The 13,682-nt window shown below is 46.5% G+C and overlaps 2 protein-coding genes across 3 annotated transcripts; both read left to right on the top strand.

Annotated features, from left to right (window-relative positions):
• Positions 1 to 260: 260 nt before the first annotated feature.
• cops9 (COP9 signalosome subunit 9) lies at positions 261 to 6,053 on the top strand. The gene is made up of 3 exons (XM_021620333.2): positions 261 to 567; positions 999 to 1,071; positions 5,946 to 6,053. The coding sequence occupies exons 1-3, from the start codon at positions 505 to 507 to the stop codon at positions 5,981 to 5,983; spliced, it is 174 nt and encodes a 57-aa protein (XP_021476008.1). The 5' UTR covers positions 261 to 504; the 3' UTR covers positions 5,984 to 6,053.
• Positions 6,054 to 6,195: 142 nt separating this feature from the next.
• Positions 6,196 to 12,676, top strand: and1 (actinodin1). Of its 2 annotated transcripts, none has more exons than XM_021620332.2 (8): positions 6,196 to 7,162; positions 7,523 to 7,609; positions 8,847 to 8,891; positions 8,967 to 9,109; positions 9,823 to 10,046; positions 10,123 to 10,279; positions 10,385 to 10,633; positions 10,733 to 12,676. In XM_021620332.2, exons 2-8 carry the CDS (start codon positions 7,537 to 7,539, stop codon positions 12,110 to 12,112), a joined length of 2,271 nt encoding a protein of 756 aa, XP_021476007.2. In that variant the 5' UTR covers positions 6,196 to 7,162; positions 7,523 to 7,536; the 3' UTR covers positions 12,113 to 12,676. The 2 variants fall into 2 exon arrangements, with proteins under 2 accessions (XP_021476007.2, XP_021476006.2); XM_021620331.2 differs by having other exon boundaries at positions 8,964 to 9,109.
• Positions 12,677 to 13,682: the final 1,006 nt, after the last annotated feature.

Raw genomic sequence — 13,682 nt, 5'->3', positions numbered from 1 at the left:
AGAGGTGGTGTTTGCTCGATTACACCTAGGACATTGTACTCGTCATTACATCTGGTTGGCAAGCATGTGAATGGTTTGTGTCTGGAGTGTATTGTTGATGAAACAGTAGAGCATGTGTTATTATATTGTTGTTAGTATGTTGGGAGAGAAAGATTGAAGTGTAGGGTCATTGAGGTTGGACGGGTTTGAGGGGGGGGGGGGGGGGGGGGGTTGGAAGGGATTTGGGGGATGGTCTATTAGAAGTTAGTAGGGCTCTTTTTTTATTTTCTCAGAAGTACTGCTTTAGGTAGGAGGATTTAGAAATGTGGAGCTAATGTTGTAAACCGTGATTGACCACACACTTCAACACAGTAGGTGGCGGCATGCACCTTTAACGGTTGTTTTCGGGCCGCCATATATCATAGAAGAAGAAAGGTCCGATTTGTTTTGTTTACTTTGACAGAAAAAAGCTTGGTAGCTAACGTTAATATTCTTTACGGTAACTCGTCAAAGACAGAAACTATCATGAAACCAGCGGTGGACGAGATGTTCCCTGAAGGCGCCGGGCCTTATGTGGATCTAGACGAGGTTAGTAATCATCAGGTTACAGGAAAGAATCACCGACCTAGCTAGCTAACGTTACCATGTTAACGCCAACGGTCATCTAGCCACCTACAGTAACTACAGTAAGTGACTCGGATACAAAAAACGCCCGCTGTTATCCAGTCATCTTGTTCAACACACAGTTGTTGGGAACTTGCTACTACTAACGTTAGCTAGCTAGCTATGTTTAGAAGGCATATATCTGCTAGAATGTTGTGTAGCTGTAGCGTTAGCACATATAACGTTAGTTAGTTGTTTTTAACCTAACGTTAGCTAGTTACACGGTTACCCTTTTGTCTGTAGACTGAACGAACTGTCTTTGATTTATTGTACTTTTCTTGTTGAGCTCATATGTGTTTTATGTACGTTGATAAATGGCTAACATTATGAAACTGTACCTGGTGTGTGTTCTTCAGGCAGGGGGCAGCAGCGGTCTGCTCATGGACCTGGCAGCAAATGAGAAAGCAGTGCACTCAGACTTCTTCAACGGTGAGATACACACACACACACACACACACACACACACACACACACACACACACACACACACACACACACTAACACGGTAGGCAGGGCAGGAGGCTAGAATAGACCCGTTTTTCTCAAACCTATTCTTGAGTAACTCTAGTCATTACACTTATTTGTTATATTCCGATACTAGAATTCCTGATTTAATCTAATAGTGTGCTGATCACCTGTTGAATCAGGTGTATTGCTGCGGGAATAGATCAAATAAGTGGAATGGCTGGAAATGCTGGAGAATAGGTTGGGGGAGACACTGGGCTAGACTGTGTAGAGGCTATGTCAAGGATCTATGTGACTAGGGAGGGGTCAACTAAAAGTGTTCTGTGTAGGGATGTGCATCTTTCCCTTTCAAGACGGTTCCATACATATCTAGATACATGGGCTCCTATACGATACAGGAAAGATATGTTTTAGTTAGTTTGAAACTAATCGAGCCGATTCGGTATAATGTGATATGATGCACTACATTTTTTTGCATAAACACATTCATTTCCCATTCTAAATTCTAATCTGCTGATGATAAAGCTCATGAGGTGTGTGTGTGTGTGTGTGTGTGTGTGTGTGTGTGTGTGTGTGTAAATGGTCTATGTCTACGTAGGCACCTGAGCTGCGTCATAAGGGAGACTAGGCATCTACCACCCCACTATCAGATGAGTTTTTTGTCCCCACTTTGGTTCTGAAATCACCATCACCCACATTATCTTGTCCTTTTTGCAGATTAAGTGTTTGAGCTAGTAATGGATCAATATTTATCATTTACAAATGCGCTATGACATAGCCAATGAATATATAGCACCATTTTGGATTCCACCCCGATCTCGTTTGGAAGTTTTTACGGAGAGATCTTCTCGTTTCGGTCATGCAAAAGTGCTCGTCACCCAATGTGTAGATATACACACAGTTGAAGTCAAACGTTTACATACACCTTAGCCAAGTAAATTTAAACTTTTTTTTTTTTTAAAGTTTTTGATAATTCCTGACATTTAATCCTGGTAACAAATTCCCTATTTTAGGTCAGTTTGGATCACCACTTTATTTTAAGAATGTGAAATGTCAGAATAATATTAGACAATGATTTATTTCAGCTTTTATTTTTTTCATCACATTCCCAGTGGGCCAGAAGTTTACATACACTCAATTAGTATTTGGTAGCATAGCCTTTAAATTGTTTAACTTGGGTCAAACATTTTGGGTAGTCTTCCACAAGCTTCCCACAATACGTTGTGAATTTTGGCCCATTCCTCCTGACAGAGCTGTTGTAACTGAGTTAGGTTTGTAGGCCTCCTTGCTCGCACATGCTTTTTCAGTTCTGTCCACAAATGTTCTATAGGATTGAGGTCAGAGCTTTGTGATGGCCACTCCAATACCTTGACTTTGTTGTCCTTAAGCCATTTTGCCACAACTTTGGAAGTATGCTTGGGATCATTGTCCATTTGGAAGACCCATTCGCTACCAAGTTTTAACTTCCTGACTGATGTCTTGAGATGCTGCTTCAATATATCCACAGAATTTTCCTCCCTCATGAAGCCATCTATTTTGTGAAGTGCACCAGTCCCTCCTGCAGCAAAGCACCCACACAACATGATGCTGCCACCCCCGTGCTTCACGGTTGGGATGGTGTTCTTCGGCTTGCAAGCCTCCAACCTTTTTCCTCCAAACATAACGATGGTCATTATGGCCAAAAAGTTATATTTTTGTTTCATCAGACCAGAGGACATTTCTCCAAAAAGTACGATCTTTGTCCCCATGTGCAGTTGCAAACCGTAGTCTGGCTTTTTTTATGGAAGTTTTGGAGAAGTGGCTTCTTCCTTGCTGAGCAGCCTTTCAGGTTATGTCGATATAGGACTTGTTTTACTGTGGATATAGATACTTTTGTATCCGTTTCCTCTAGCATCTTCACAAGGTCCTTTGTTGTTGTTCCAACATCGATTTAAATTGCACTAAAGTACGTTCATCTCTCGGAGACAGAGTGCGTCTCCTTCCTGAGCGGTATGACGGCTCCGTGGTCCCATGGTGTTTATTCTTCCGTACTATTGTTTGTACAGATGAACCTGGTACCTTCAGGCGTTTGGAAATTGCTCCCAAGGATGAACCAGACTTGTGGAGGTCTACAATTTATTTTTTGAGGTCTTGGCTGATTTCTTTTGATTTTCCCATGATGTCAAGCAAAGAGGCACTGAGTTTGAAGGTAGGCCTTGATATACATCCACAGGTACACCTCCAATTGACTCAAATGATGTCAATTAGCCTATTAGAAGCATCTAAAGCCATAACATCCTTTTCTGGTATGTTCCAAGCTGTTTAAAGGCACAGTCAACTTAGTGTATGTAAACCTCTGACCCACTGGAATTGTGATACAGTGAAATAATCTGTCTGTAAACAATTGTTGGAAAAATGACTTGTCATGCACAAAGTAGATGTCCTAACCAACTTGCCAAAACTATAGTTTGTTAACAAGAAATTTGTGCAGTGTTTGAAAAATGACTCCAACTTAAGTGTATGTAAACTTCCGACTTCAACTGTGTGTATATATACATATATATATAAAAATATAAAGACAAATAATATTTTTTGAAAATCAAATGTTATTTGTACACAACAGGTAGACCTTACAGTGAAATGACACTGATTGTGTAAATCCAAACCAATTGCTGATGAACCTGAATAATCCAAATAGAATTGGTTCTAAGCCCAACACCATACCTGTTCAACAGGTATAGGCAGAGTTCTGTCTCCCATTCTTTTTGTTCTCTCTGGTAAAACACCATTTTTAACAGCGCATAGATAATAATAACCTAGCAAATGACACCGGTTGTCACTCCACTAATAAAGCCAGATATCACTCAAACTGTTTAAGCATTTGAATGCTGAAGAACAGGCCGCCTACCTGGCCGTTGGTCAGCGAGTGGAACAGGGCACAGTGCGCAGGCAGTTTGACTAGGCTACTGGTATTACCTGGGGTTGTTGCCTGGGGTTGTTGCCTGGGGTTGTTGCCTGGGGTTGTTGCCTGGGGTTGTTGCCTGGGGTTGTTGCCTGTGGTTGTTGCCTGGGGTTGTCTGGCATGCAAAATGACTTGTAGATCAATGACTATCAAAGCAGTTCCACACTGAAACAGAGGAAGCTTCAGTTGTCACAAAATAATAGAGGTATTTTAGGATGGTAGAAATAACGTAATATGTGAAAAACACAAAAATGTGAACCGGAGATTCAAAACATTTGAATCGGTTTTCTGACCATTGCATGCTACATTTGGATCAGTTTGGGATCCGCGATACACTTGCATCCTTAAACATTTGAACCGGGGACTGATGCGTGTTGGTGAATCGTTACATCCCTAGTTCTGTTTGTGTTTGTTTTGCCAACAGGGCCGTATCTCAGTAACTAACACACGTATTTTCCATGTAAACCTCAATTTACACAAACGCAGACACACACCACACAATGTAGCTAATGTGTTTTTCATCTGGCAGTTAGCTACAGGACAAACAGTTTGTCTCAGTAGCACATGACCTAGAAACTGATCATTAAAAAGAGGAGAGGAACGCTAAAGAAGGAGATGTAAGGGGTAGTAGTAGGTGAAGGGGGAATGGGAGGAGTGGGGGAGCAGAGGGAGAGAGAGAGCGAGAGGACAGGAGGAATGGCAGATGAGATGGTTAAGTATGTAAAGTAAGCGAGGAGAGGGGGAGTAGGACAAGGAGGAGAAGAGAGGGGAAGGAGGAGAAGAGAGGGGAAGGAGGAGAAGAGAGGGGGAGGAGGACAAGGAGGAGAAGAGGGGGAGGAGGAGAAGAGAGGGGGAGAGGGGGAGGAGGAGAAGAGAGGGGGAGAGGGGGAGGAGGAGAAGAGGGGAAGGAGGAGAAGAGGGGGAGGAGGAGGAGAAGAGAGAGGGGGAGGAGGAGAAGAGAGGGGGAGAGGGGGAGGAGGAGAAGAGGGGGAGGAGGACAAGGAGGAGAAGAGGGGGAGGAGGATAAGGAGGAGAGGGGAGCAGGACAGGTAGAGGGGGAGTAGGACAAGGAGGAGGACAGGTAGAGGGGGAGGAGAACAAGGAAGAGGGGAGAAGGACAGGTAGAGGAGGAGTAGGACAAGACATAGAGGAGAGGACAGGTAGAGGGGGAGTAGGACAAGGAGAAGGACAGGTAGAGGGGGAGTAGGACAAGGAGGAGGACAGGTAGAGGGGGAGGAGGACAAGTAGAGGGGGAGGAGAACAAGGAGTAGAGGCGAGGACAGGTAGAGGGGGAGTAGGACACGTAGGAGGACAGGTAGAAGGGGAGGAGGAGGACAGGTAGAGGGGGAGGAGGAGAGGGGGGTGATAAAGGGGTTTATGGTTCCTGTTAGACTGAAACTCAGCAGGACACTTAGCCAGCCTGCCGCTTTGAACACACATACACACCACGTATCACACACGCACACCCAGCAGAAAAACACATTCCCCTGTGTTTCTGTGGTGTCTGTGATTGTGTCCTTTAGTGGTTGTAGCTCCCCTAAAGCAGCACTCACATCTGTTAACACCAAACCCCTCCTAGAACCTGAAGTCTTGAGAGCCCAGATACTACATACCAAATACTAACATATGGTACTACTGCATGATCTGTTATGAATCATATATAACTATTTTAGGATGTTTTCAAACTTCAGCATGCCTATCATGTCAGTCATCTAAGTGTCAGCACATAGGAGCTGTCAATCAAATCAGAAACTCACTGACCTATCCTTTCTGTCTGTCTCTGTTTCTCTGTCTTTCTCTGTCTGTCTCTGTTTCTCTGTCTCTCTCTGTCTGTCTCTGCTTCCCTGTCTCTGTTTCTCACTCGGTCTCTCTGTTTTTCTCTATCTGTTTCTCTCAGACTTTGAGGATTTGTTTGATGATGAGGACCTGCAGTGAATGAAGACCCCCCCCCCACACACACACTGCCACTGTGTTTGTTAAAAAATAAAGGCTCTTTTAAAAAGCAGATGTGTGTGTGAATTCTGTGGATCCCATACATTCCATAGCTGAGCTAAATGATCAGTGTGGGTTTAGAGTGGTCGTGCTTCAATGTGCTGCGGCAGGCAGGTCTTTAGGCGCTGAGAAACACCTGTTAGTGGACTAATAATTACATACTCCATAATATCACATGCACACTCATACCTAGAATAAATATATAGGACATCCCCAGTTAACATTTCCAGTATGTTGATGGCTACTGGACAGCAGCTCTAAAAGTTTTTTTTAAGGCCTTAGACAGTGTCAAATGGGTTGTAGTGCACACTGTAGCACCATAACAAGTTGGATACAAAACACACCGGTGACAAATGCATATATTTATATCCATCTCTGTGTGGCTGCGACCTAGTTGGAGTGTTTGGTGAGTCTGAAACCATCACCTGTTAGGTTTGGGTGCTATTGCATCTTACAGGGACGTTGCTCGAGAACCACTGTACGGATGTGTACAGTGGTGTGTGTAAACCCTCAGTTACAGGGCAGATGTGTCTGAACAGTAGAACTAATGAGGAAACTAGCACCTGAAATGACTGATGGGCAGACCAGCTGTCAGTGTGTGCCAACAGAGCTGTCTAACAGCAGCTAGCATGCAGGGTTTTGGGCCTTCCTCCTACAAAATGGGTTCTGGGAAGTGCTTATGTGGTGCCTTTACCCTCCTTTCCCCCTTCATTATTTCCCTTCTATTTCCTTGTCTCCCTCTCAGTTGTTTTAGTTCTCTGTCTTTCTTTTCTCTCTCTCTCTCTCTCTCTCTCTCTCTCGCTCTCTCTCTCTCTTCTCTCTCTGTAATTACGGAGTCTCTGATTGGTCGGGTGGTTGAGCTGGCAGCAGCCAATAGGAGCTCTGGTAGCAGTGCCCCTCGATCTCCTGGAAAGGTTTGTGTGTGTTAATTATTAGGGGTCTGTTTAAAACCAGACCTAACCATTTTAGGGGGCACAGTCTGTCAGTAGAGCCAGAGGGACAGGGTGCACCAGGAGTCTCACATACACACTTAAACATCCAGCCTCTGAACCGGCCAGTGGGCTTCGTCTGATACAGCCTCTCCTCAAGATCCAACAGAGACTCCACTACACACAACTACAGGTAAGACAACATCAAGGTTTGGTTTAAGTCCAGTTTAAGGTCAGGTTTGAGTGCTCTGAAACACCTGTAGCCTGTGTAGGAGAATCAACCAGCAGAGCAGCCTAAACCCCCTGATGAGACTCAGATAGAAGACCCTCTGAGGAAGCAGTTTAAACTGGTGGAAGCAGACACACGGGTGGATGTAGACTGGAAACATTGTTATCATTTTTTCTTATGGGAAGCAAGACAACTAAATGTGATTTAGCAGGATGGGGGTACTAACTGTCTTCTACAGCATTCACTAGTCTTGGTTTGGAATGGCATGGGTATAGGAAACACAGTAAACTGTTTCCACTGGTATTTACCTGAAATTGTCCGTAGGAGAGGAGGAGGCCATGGCTGGAAGGAGCAGAACGTCGTTCTCCGGTGTGTTGACTGCTGCTCTGCTGGCCACCATACTGCTGCCTGGTGAGTCACACATGCAGTCATGCTCAAGCAGACATAGTGGTTTCTGATGGATGGACTTTGTGAATATTGATCCTCTCCTATCGTAGTCCTCCTCACCTTGCCTATTCGCAAGCCCTTGACTAGTTGAATCAGGTCTGTTATTGCTGGGCTAGAAGTAAAATGTCCAGTCCTGAGGGTAACCAAAGAACCGATTCAGAAACATTGTCCTAACTAAAACTCATAACAGTCTCTGTCTGCCTCTAATTATTACCTGTTGTAATAACCTCTATTATAACCTCACCATATGGATCTGCCTCGGATATCTGCCTCGGATAACTGCCTCGGATAACTGCCTCGGGTAACTGCCACCAGACCAGCTGTTTCTGGTTCTGTGTTGACATGATTGACAGTTCCCCTCAGGGGAATCTTTAGTTAATCTCCTCTTTCCTCTAAAACTGTTTCTCAACAGACCCATAATCCTAACCTTAACCCATCATGTCTTTACAGGGATGGAGGAGGGGGAGGAGAGGGAATTCTTTCATCGTTCCAGCACTTGTAAAAGATTATTACCTGTCAGCATCAGAGTCCCGCCTCCTGCTCCCCCCCTACCCCCCCCCCCCCCCCCCCCCCACCGCCCCCCCCCCCCTGTCCCGTAAAGACTGTTGTTTACAGATGTTCCGGTATTTTACTGGCTCATTAAATATAATACAGCGGATACACTGAGACAGCAACATTTACCCCAACACCACACACACCTCCCTCCATCCATGCATCTCTCTCTCCTTCTCTTCCTCCATCCCTCTTTCTCCCTCCTTTCATCTCTTCTCTCTCTACCTCCACCCCACGCTGTCCTTCCCTCTAAAAACTGCTAGCACCATTTTCCCCTGTGGAGATGAAAGAGCATGCAACGCTGTGTCTACTGTTTCTCTCTCACGCGCACACACACACACACACACACACACACACACACACACACACACACACACACACACGGAGCTCTGTAAGGTAGCTAGCCCAGTTGGGGTCCACTGTTACATGCTCACCTATAAAATCTACAAAGGGCCGTAGTCACCGAACATCCAGGCACGGCCAATAACCCCTGCCCTGTAAACCTGTGTGTGTTTATTCCCACACCTTTCCACCTGTATATTACACTTGCAGTGGGGAAAGGTACTTAGTAGTATATGTCAGCATGTTTTGGTCTCTGCTGCTGACTCTGGCAACATCTAGCTCTGACAGTGTGTGTCTGTCTCCTCAGAATTCCTGTCGGCAGGGCCGGTGTTACAGAAGCTCAATGGACAAGGTAAATGCACAACTACCTCACAAACATACTTGACATACACAACAATGTTTTTGATGCTTGATGTCTCACCAGTAGGGGATGCCACTGAAGAGACAGCGGTTGCCATGGCATCGGCAAGGAGGCTTGTCCGTAACCGTAGAAACATCAGCTGGTACAAGCAACACTCAGACTTCTGGAGCTGGTACAAATACTTCACGGACAATGGAAACACGGAGGCAGTGAGTACACTCTGAGGAGATTGGGGTGTTATCCGGGAATGGTCCCAAACCTTCTGGTCCCAAGGGGCCAACACTAACTAACCACAAACCTTCTGGTCCCAAGGGGCCAACACTAACTAACCACAAACCTTCTGGTCCCAAGGGGCCAACACTAACTAACCACAAACCTTCTGGTCCCAAGGGGCCAACACTAACTAACCACAAACCTTCTGGTCCCAAGGGGCCAACACTAACTAACCACAAACCTTCTGGTCCCAAGGGGCCAACACTAACTAACCACAAACCTTCTGGTCCCAAGGGGCCAACACTAACTAACCACAAACCTTCTGGTCCCAAGGGGCCAACACTAACTAACCACAAACCTTCTGGTCCCAAGGGGCCAACACTAACTAACCACAAACCTTCTGGTCCCAAGGGGCCAACACTAACTAACCACAAACCTTCTGGTCCCAAGGGGCCAACACTAACTAACCACAAACCTTCTGGTCCCAAGGGGCCAACACTAACTAACCACAAACCTTCACAGTTGAGTATCATCTGCTTAGAGATGAAAAGGGATATTGTGTTTGAGAATGACATGGGAACATTGGGGAACTTCACAGGTATCTCTATTCATGTTCTTTTGGGTTTCCCTAGCTTTGGCTTTCATCTTTATGAACCTCATATACTTCTAACCTCATATCTTTATCCCCTTGTCCCCCCTCCCCCCTTAGGTCCAGGAGCTGGACAGGGTCTACCTGGCCTACCTCCAAAATAAGAACCGTGCTGAGGGACGTCGCTCTTATAAGGCCTACCTGGGCCACCTAGGGGACATCTACAAGGCCTGCGCCGACTCAGAAGACCCAAACTGCGTGGCCTCGGCCACTAGCCGGCAAAAACCTGAAACCCCCAAGGCCCCTCCTAAACCCGCCCCTGTCAAGGCCTGTGACTCCTACAGGTCAGTCATGTTAATTGATGTCTGTGTTATATAATTGTATGCTTGTGAATTGAATCTAATCTAATGTCCTGTGTAGGGACCCATATTGTCTGTATGCTGCCAAGAGCCAGCCCCCACCTTCTCCTGGCCCGGTCAAGGCCCCAGCCCCCAATTATGTGCGCTCCCCTGTGGCTGTTAAAGAACCTCATTCTGGGTACTACTCCTCCCCCGCTGTGCAGCCCTTCTTGTCCAAGGTACAGTATTACTACACTATTACTGCTTTTACTGTACCACTATACTAATGTATAGTGTCTATATCTATAATTAACATACGCATGATTGTTTTTATTCCCGTCCAGGAGCAGAAGGCGGAGCTGCTGCGTATCTGTTCAGCGGAGGATGTGGACTGTCTCCAGTACCACCTGAGAGCTGCTTTCGGCCACAATCCCTCCGCTGGGCCCCTGCCCTCCTACGCCCACCTGGGCTGTGACCCGAAAGACCCCACCTGTAAACCCCAGCTGGTCCAAAAAGCTCCCTCCGGCCTCTTCCTCCGTTACCCCAACTGTGACCCCAGAGACCCTCGCTGTGCCTACGCTGCATCCCTACAGGTAAGATTGGTATTTGTTATCATCGCCATCATCATTGTTATTATATGCGATTATCATTGAATTGTAATATCATGATCATGACTGTCCTTCCATTCCCAGGCTCCCCGTGCCCCTGCTCCCCCCGCCCCGGCAGGTCCTGGTTCCTGCAACCCTCTGTTTGAGGACGGTTGTAACCCTCTCACTGCAACCAAGTACGCCACGGCACCAGAGGAGTTCAAGGAAGAACACAAAGATGAACCCGCCGCAATGCGTGCTGCGCCCCCAGCTCCCGAGCAACGCAGCGACCCATTCGCTATGTACAGGGATGCTTATGCTAATGCTAATGGTAACCGCCAAGGCAGTGCTCCAAGCTCTCAAGCTGGTGACCCATATACCATGTTCGGCCAAGGCAGTGCTCTCAGCGCTCAAGCTAGTGACCCATATGCCATGTACCGCCAAGGCAGTGCTCTCAGCGCTCAAGCTAGTGACCCATATGCCATGTACCGCCAAGGAAGTGCTCCCAGCGCTCAAGCTAGTGACCCATATGCCATGTACCACCAAGGCAGTGCTCCCAGCGCTCAAGCTAGTGACCCATATGCCATGTACCGCCAAGGCAGTGCTCCCAGAGCTCAAGCTAGTGACCCATATGCCATGTACCGCCAAGGCAGTGCTCTCAGAGCTCAAGCTAGTGACCCATATGCCATGTACCGCCAAGCCAGTTCTCCCAGCGCTCCAGCTATTGACCCATATGCCATGTACCGCCGAGCTATCGCTAGTGCTCAAGCTAACGACCCATACACCATGTACAGGCAGGCTAATGCTAACGATCCCTTAGAAATGTACCGTGAAGCTGCAGCCTCCATGCACAGACATGTCCCCCCCTCCCCGCCGCAGCAGGCCCCCGCCCCCCCTCCCCGCTATGAGGAGCCCACACAGGAGGATCGCCACCCGCTGGGCCCCCGGGGAAGGACCAAGGAGGGCTATGAATGCTTCATCGGCTACGACCAGGAGTGCTACCCAATAGCCCGCGCAGAGCCGCGTTCTGGCGTCCACCGTAACACCGCCTACCCCGCCGAGCCCTACGAGCCGCATCTCAATGCCGATGGATCACGGAACGGAGTTCTGGAGCCTTCTGACCCCGACTGTGACCCGGAGTACGACACCAACTGCCGCCTGCGTCGCTATGAACCCCGGGAGGATCTGCTGCCAGACGCCAACGCCCAAGCTGTACACCAGGGAGAGCCACAGCACAGCCGGGACCATAGCTACAACCAGGGGGAGCCAGAGAGAGAAAGCGAGGCAGATTCAGAGCCATACCAGAGTGGCCAGGAGGAGACCTACGGGGCTTACCCCCCTCCCTCGCAGGGGCTGTCATACGGGTCCTACCCCTCAACCCAGCAGGGAATGCCCAGCTTCCAGGACATGCTGAGAGGATACAGAGACCAGTACCCTGAACAGGATAACCACAGAGCATACGCTGCTGACTACCGCCAAAAATAAATACACACATATACACATACATGCATGCATACACACACACACACACACACACACACACACACATGTGTATGTGACAAATAAAATTAGATTTGATTTGATTACATACATAGACACACACTGCATATGCCCTAAAGACTACAACAACAAAACTAACCAACACACCAGCCAAAAACAGGAGCAGATGACATGGAACACTATATTTAATACAAACAATAAGACTGAATGAAGTCTGACACACACACACGTCACACACACACATGCACACACACACACGTCACATATGGAAGAACAGGCAGACACACACACACATAGTAATGTGCTGTTAGCAGTAGAAGCAGGAGGAGTTTCTCTCCACTAGCTGTTTTATCTGTCAGTTTGATAGCTTTTATTCATTGATGAATTGACCCCCTATTCTCACTGGAATATTGAATACATTCTTGCAGCTCTGCTTCACTTCTGAAGCTACAAACTTCACATTATTTTTGTGTTTGTTTTGTTTATGATGTATTATGTAAAGTTTTTTTTACACTTTGAATGTTTTAAATAAAAGCTTTGAAAAACATGTATTTTACTCTTTGTGTCCATGTTCTATACTGACCCCTATAGGCTAGCAGTGGTAATATTATCTACTGACCCCTATAGGCTAGCAGTGGTAATATTATCTACTGACCCCTATAGGCTAGCAGTGGTAATATTATCTACTGACCCCTACAGCCCAACAGTGGTAATATTATCTACTACTGACCCCTATAGGCTAGCAGTGGTAATATTATCTACTGACCCCTACAGCCCAACAGTGGTAATATTATCTACTACTGACCCCTATAGGCTAGCAGTGGTAATATTATCTACTGACCCCTACAGCCCAACAGTGGTAATATTATCTACTACTGACCCCTATAGGCTAGCAGTGGTAATATTATCTACTGACCCCTACAGCCCAACAGTGGTAATATTATCTACTGACCCCTATAGGCTAGCAGTGGTAATATTATCTACTGACCCTACAGCCCAACAGTGGTAATATTATCTACTGACCCCTATAGGCTAATAGCGGTAATATTATCTACTGACCCCTATAGGCTAACAGTAGTAATATTATCTACTGACCCCTATAGGCTAACAGTAGTAATATTATCTACTGACCCCTACAGCCCAACAGTGGTAATATTATCTACTGACCCCTATAGGCTAACAGTGGTAATATTATCTACTGACCCCTACAGCCCAACAGTGGTAATATTATCTACTGACCCCTATAGGCTAACAGTAGCAATATTATCTACTACTGACCCCTATAGGCTAACAGTGGTAATATTATCTACTGACCCCTACAGCCCAACAGTGGTAATATTATCTACTGACCCCTACAGCCCAACAGTGGTAATATTATCTACTGACCCCTATAGGCTAACAGTGGTAATATTATCTACTGACCCCTATAGGCTAACAGTGGTAATATTATCTACTGACCCCTATAGGCTAACAGTGGTAATATTATCTACTGACCCCTACAGCCCAACAGTGGTAATATTATCTACTACTGACCCCTATAGGCTAACGGTAGTAA

Source organism: Oncorhynchus mykiss, chromosome 11 (assembly GCF_013265735.2).
Source record: "Oncorhynchus mykiss isolate Arlee chromosome 11, USDA_OmykA_1.1, whole genome shotgun sequence".
NCBI classification, from domain to species: Eukaryota; Metazoa; Chordata; class Actinopteri; order Salmoniformes; family Salmonidae; genus Oncorhynchus; species Oncorhynchus mykiss.
The sequence above is the reverse complement of the archived record's forward strand: the minus strand, read 5'-3'. Positions and strand labels throughout refer to the sequence as shown.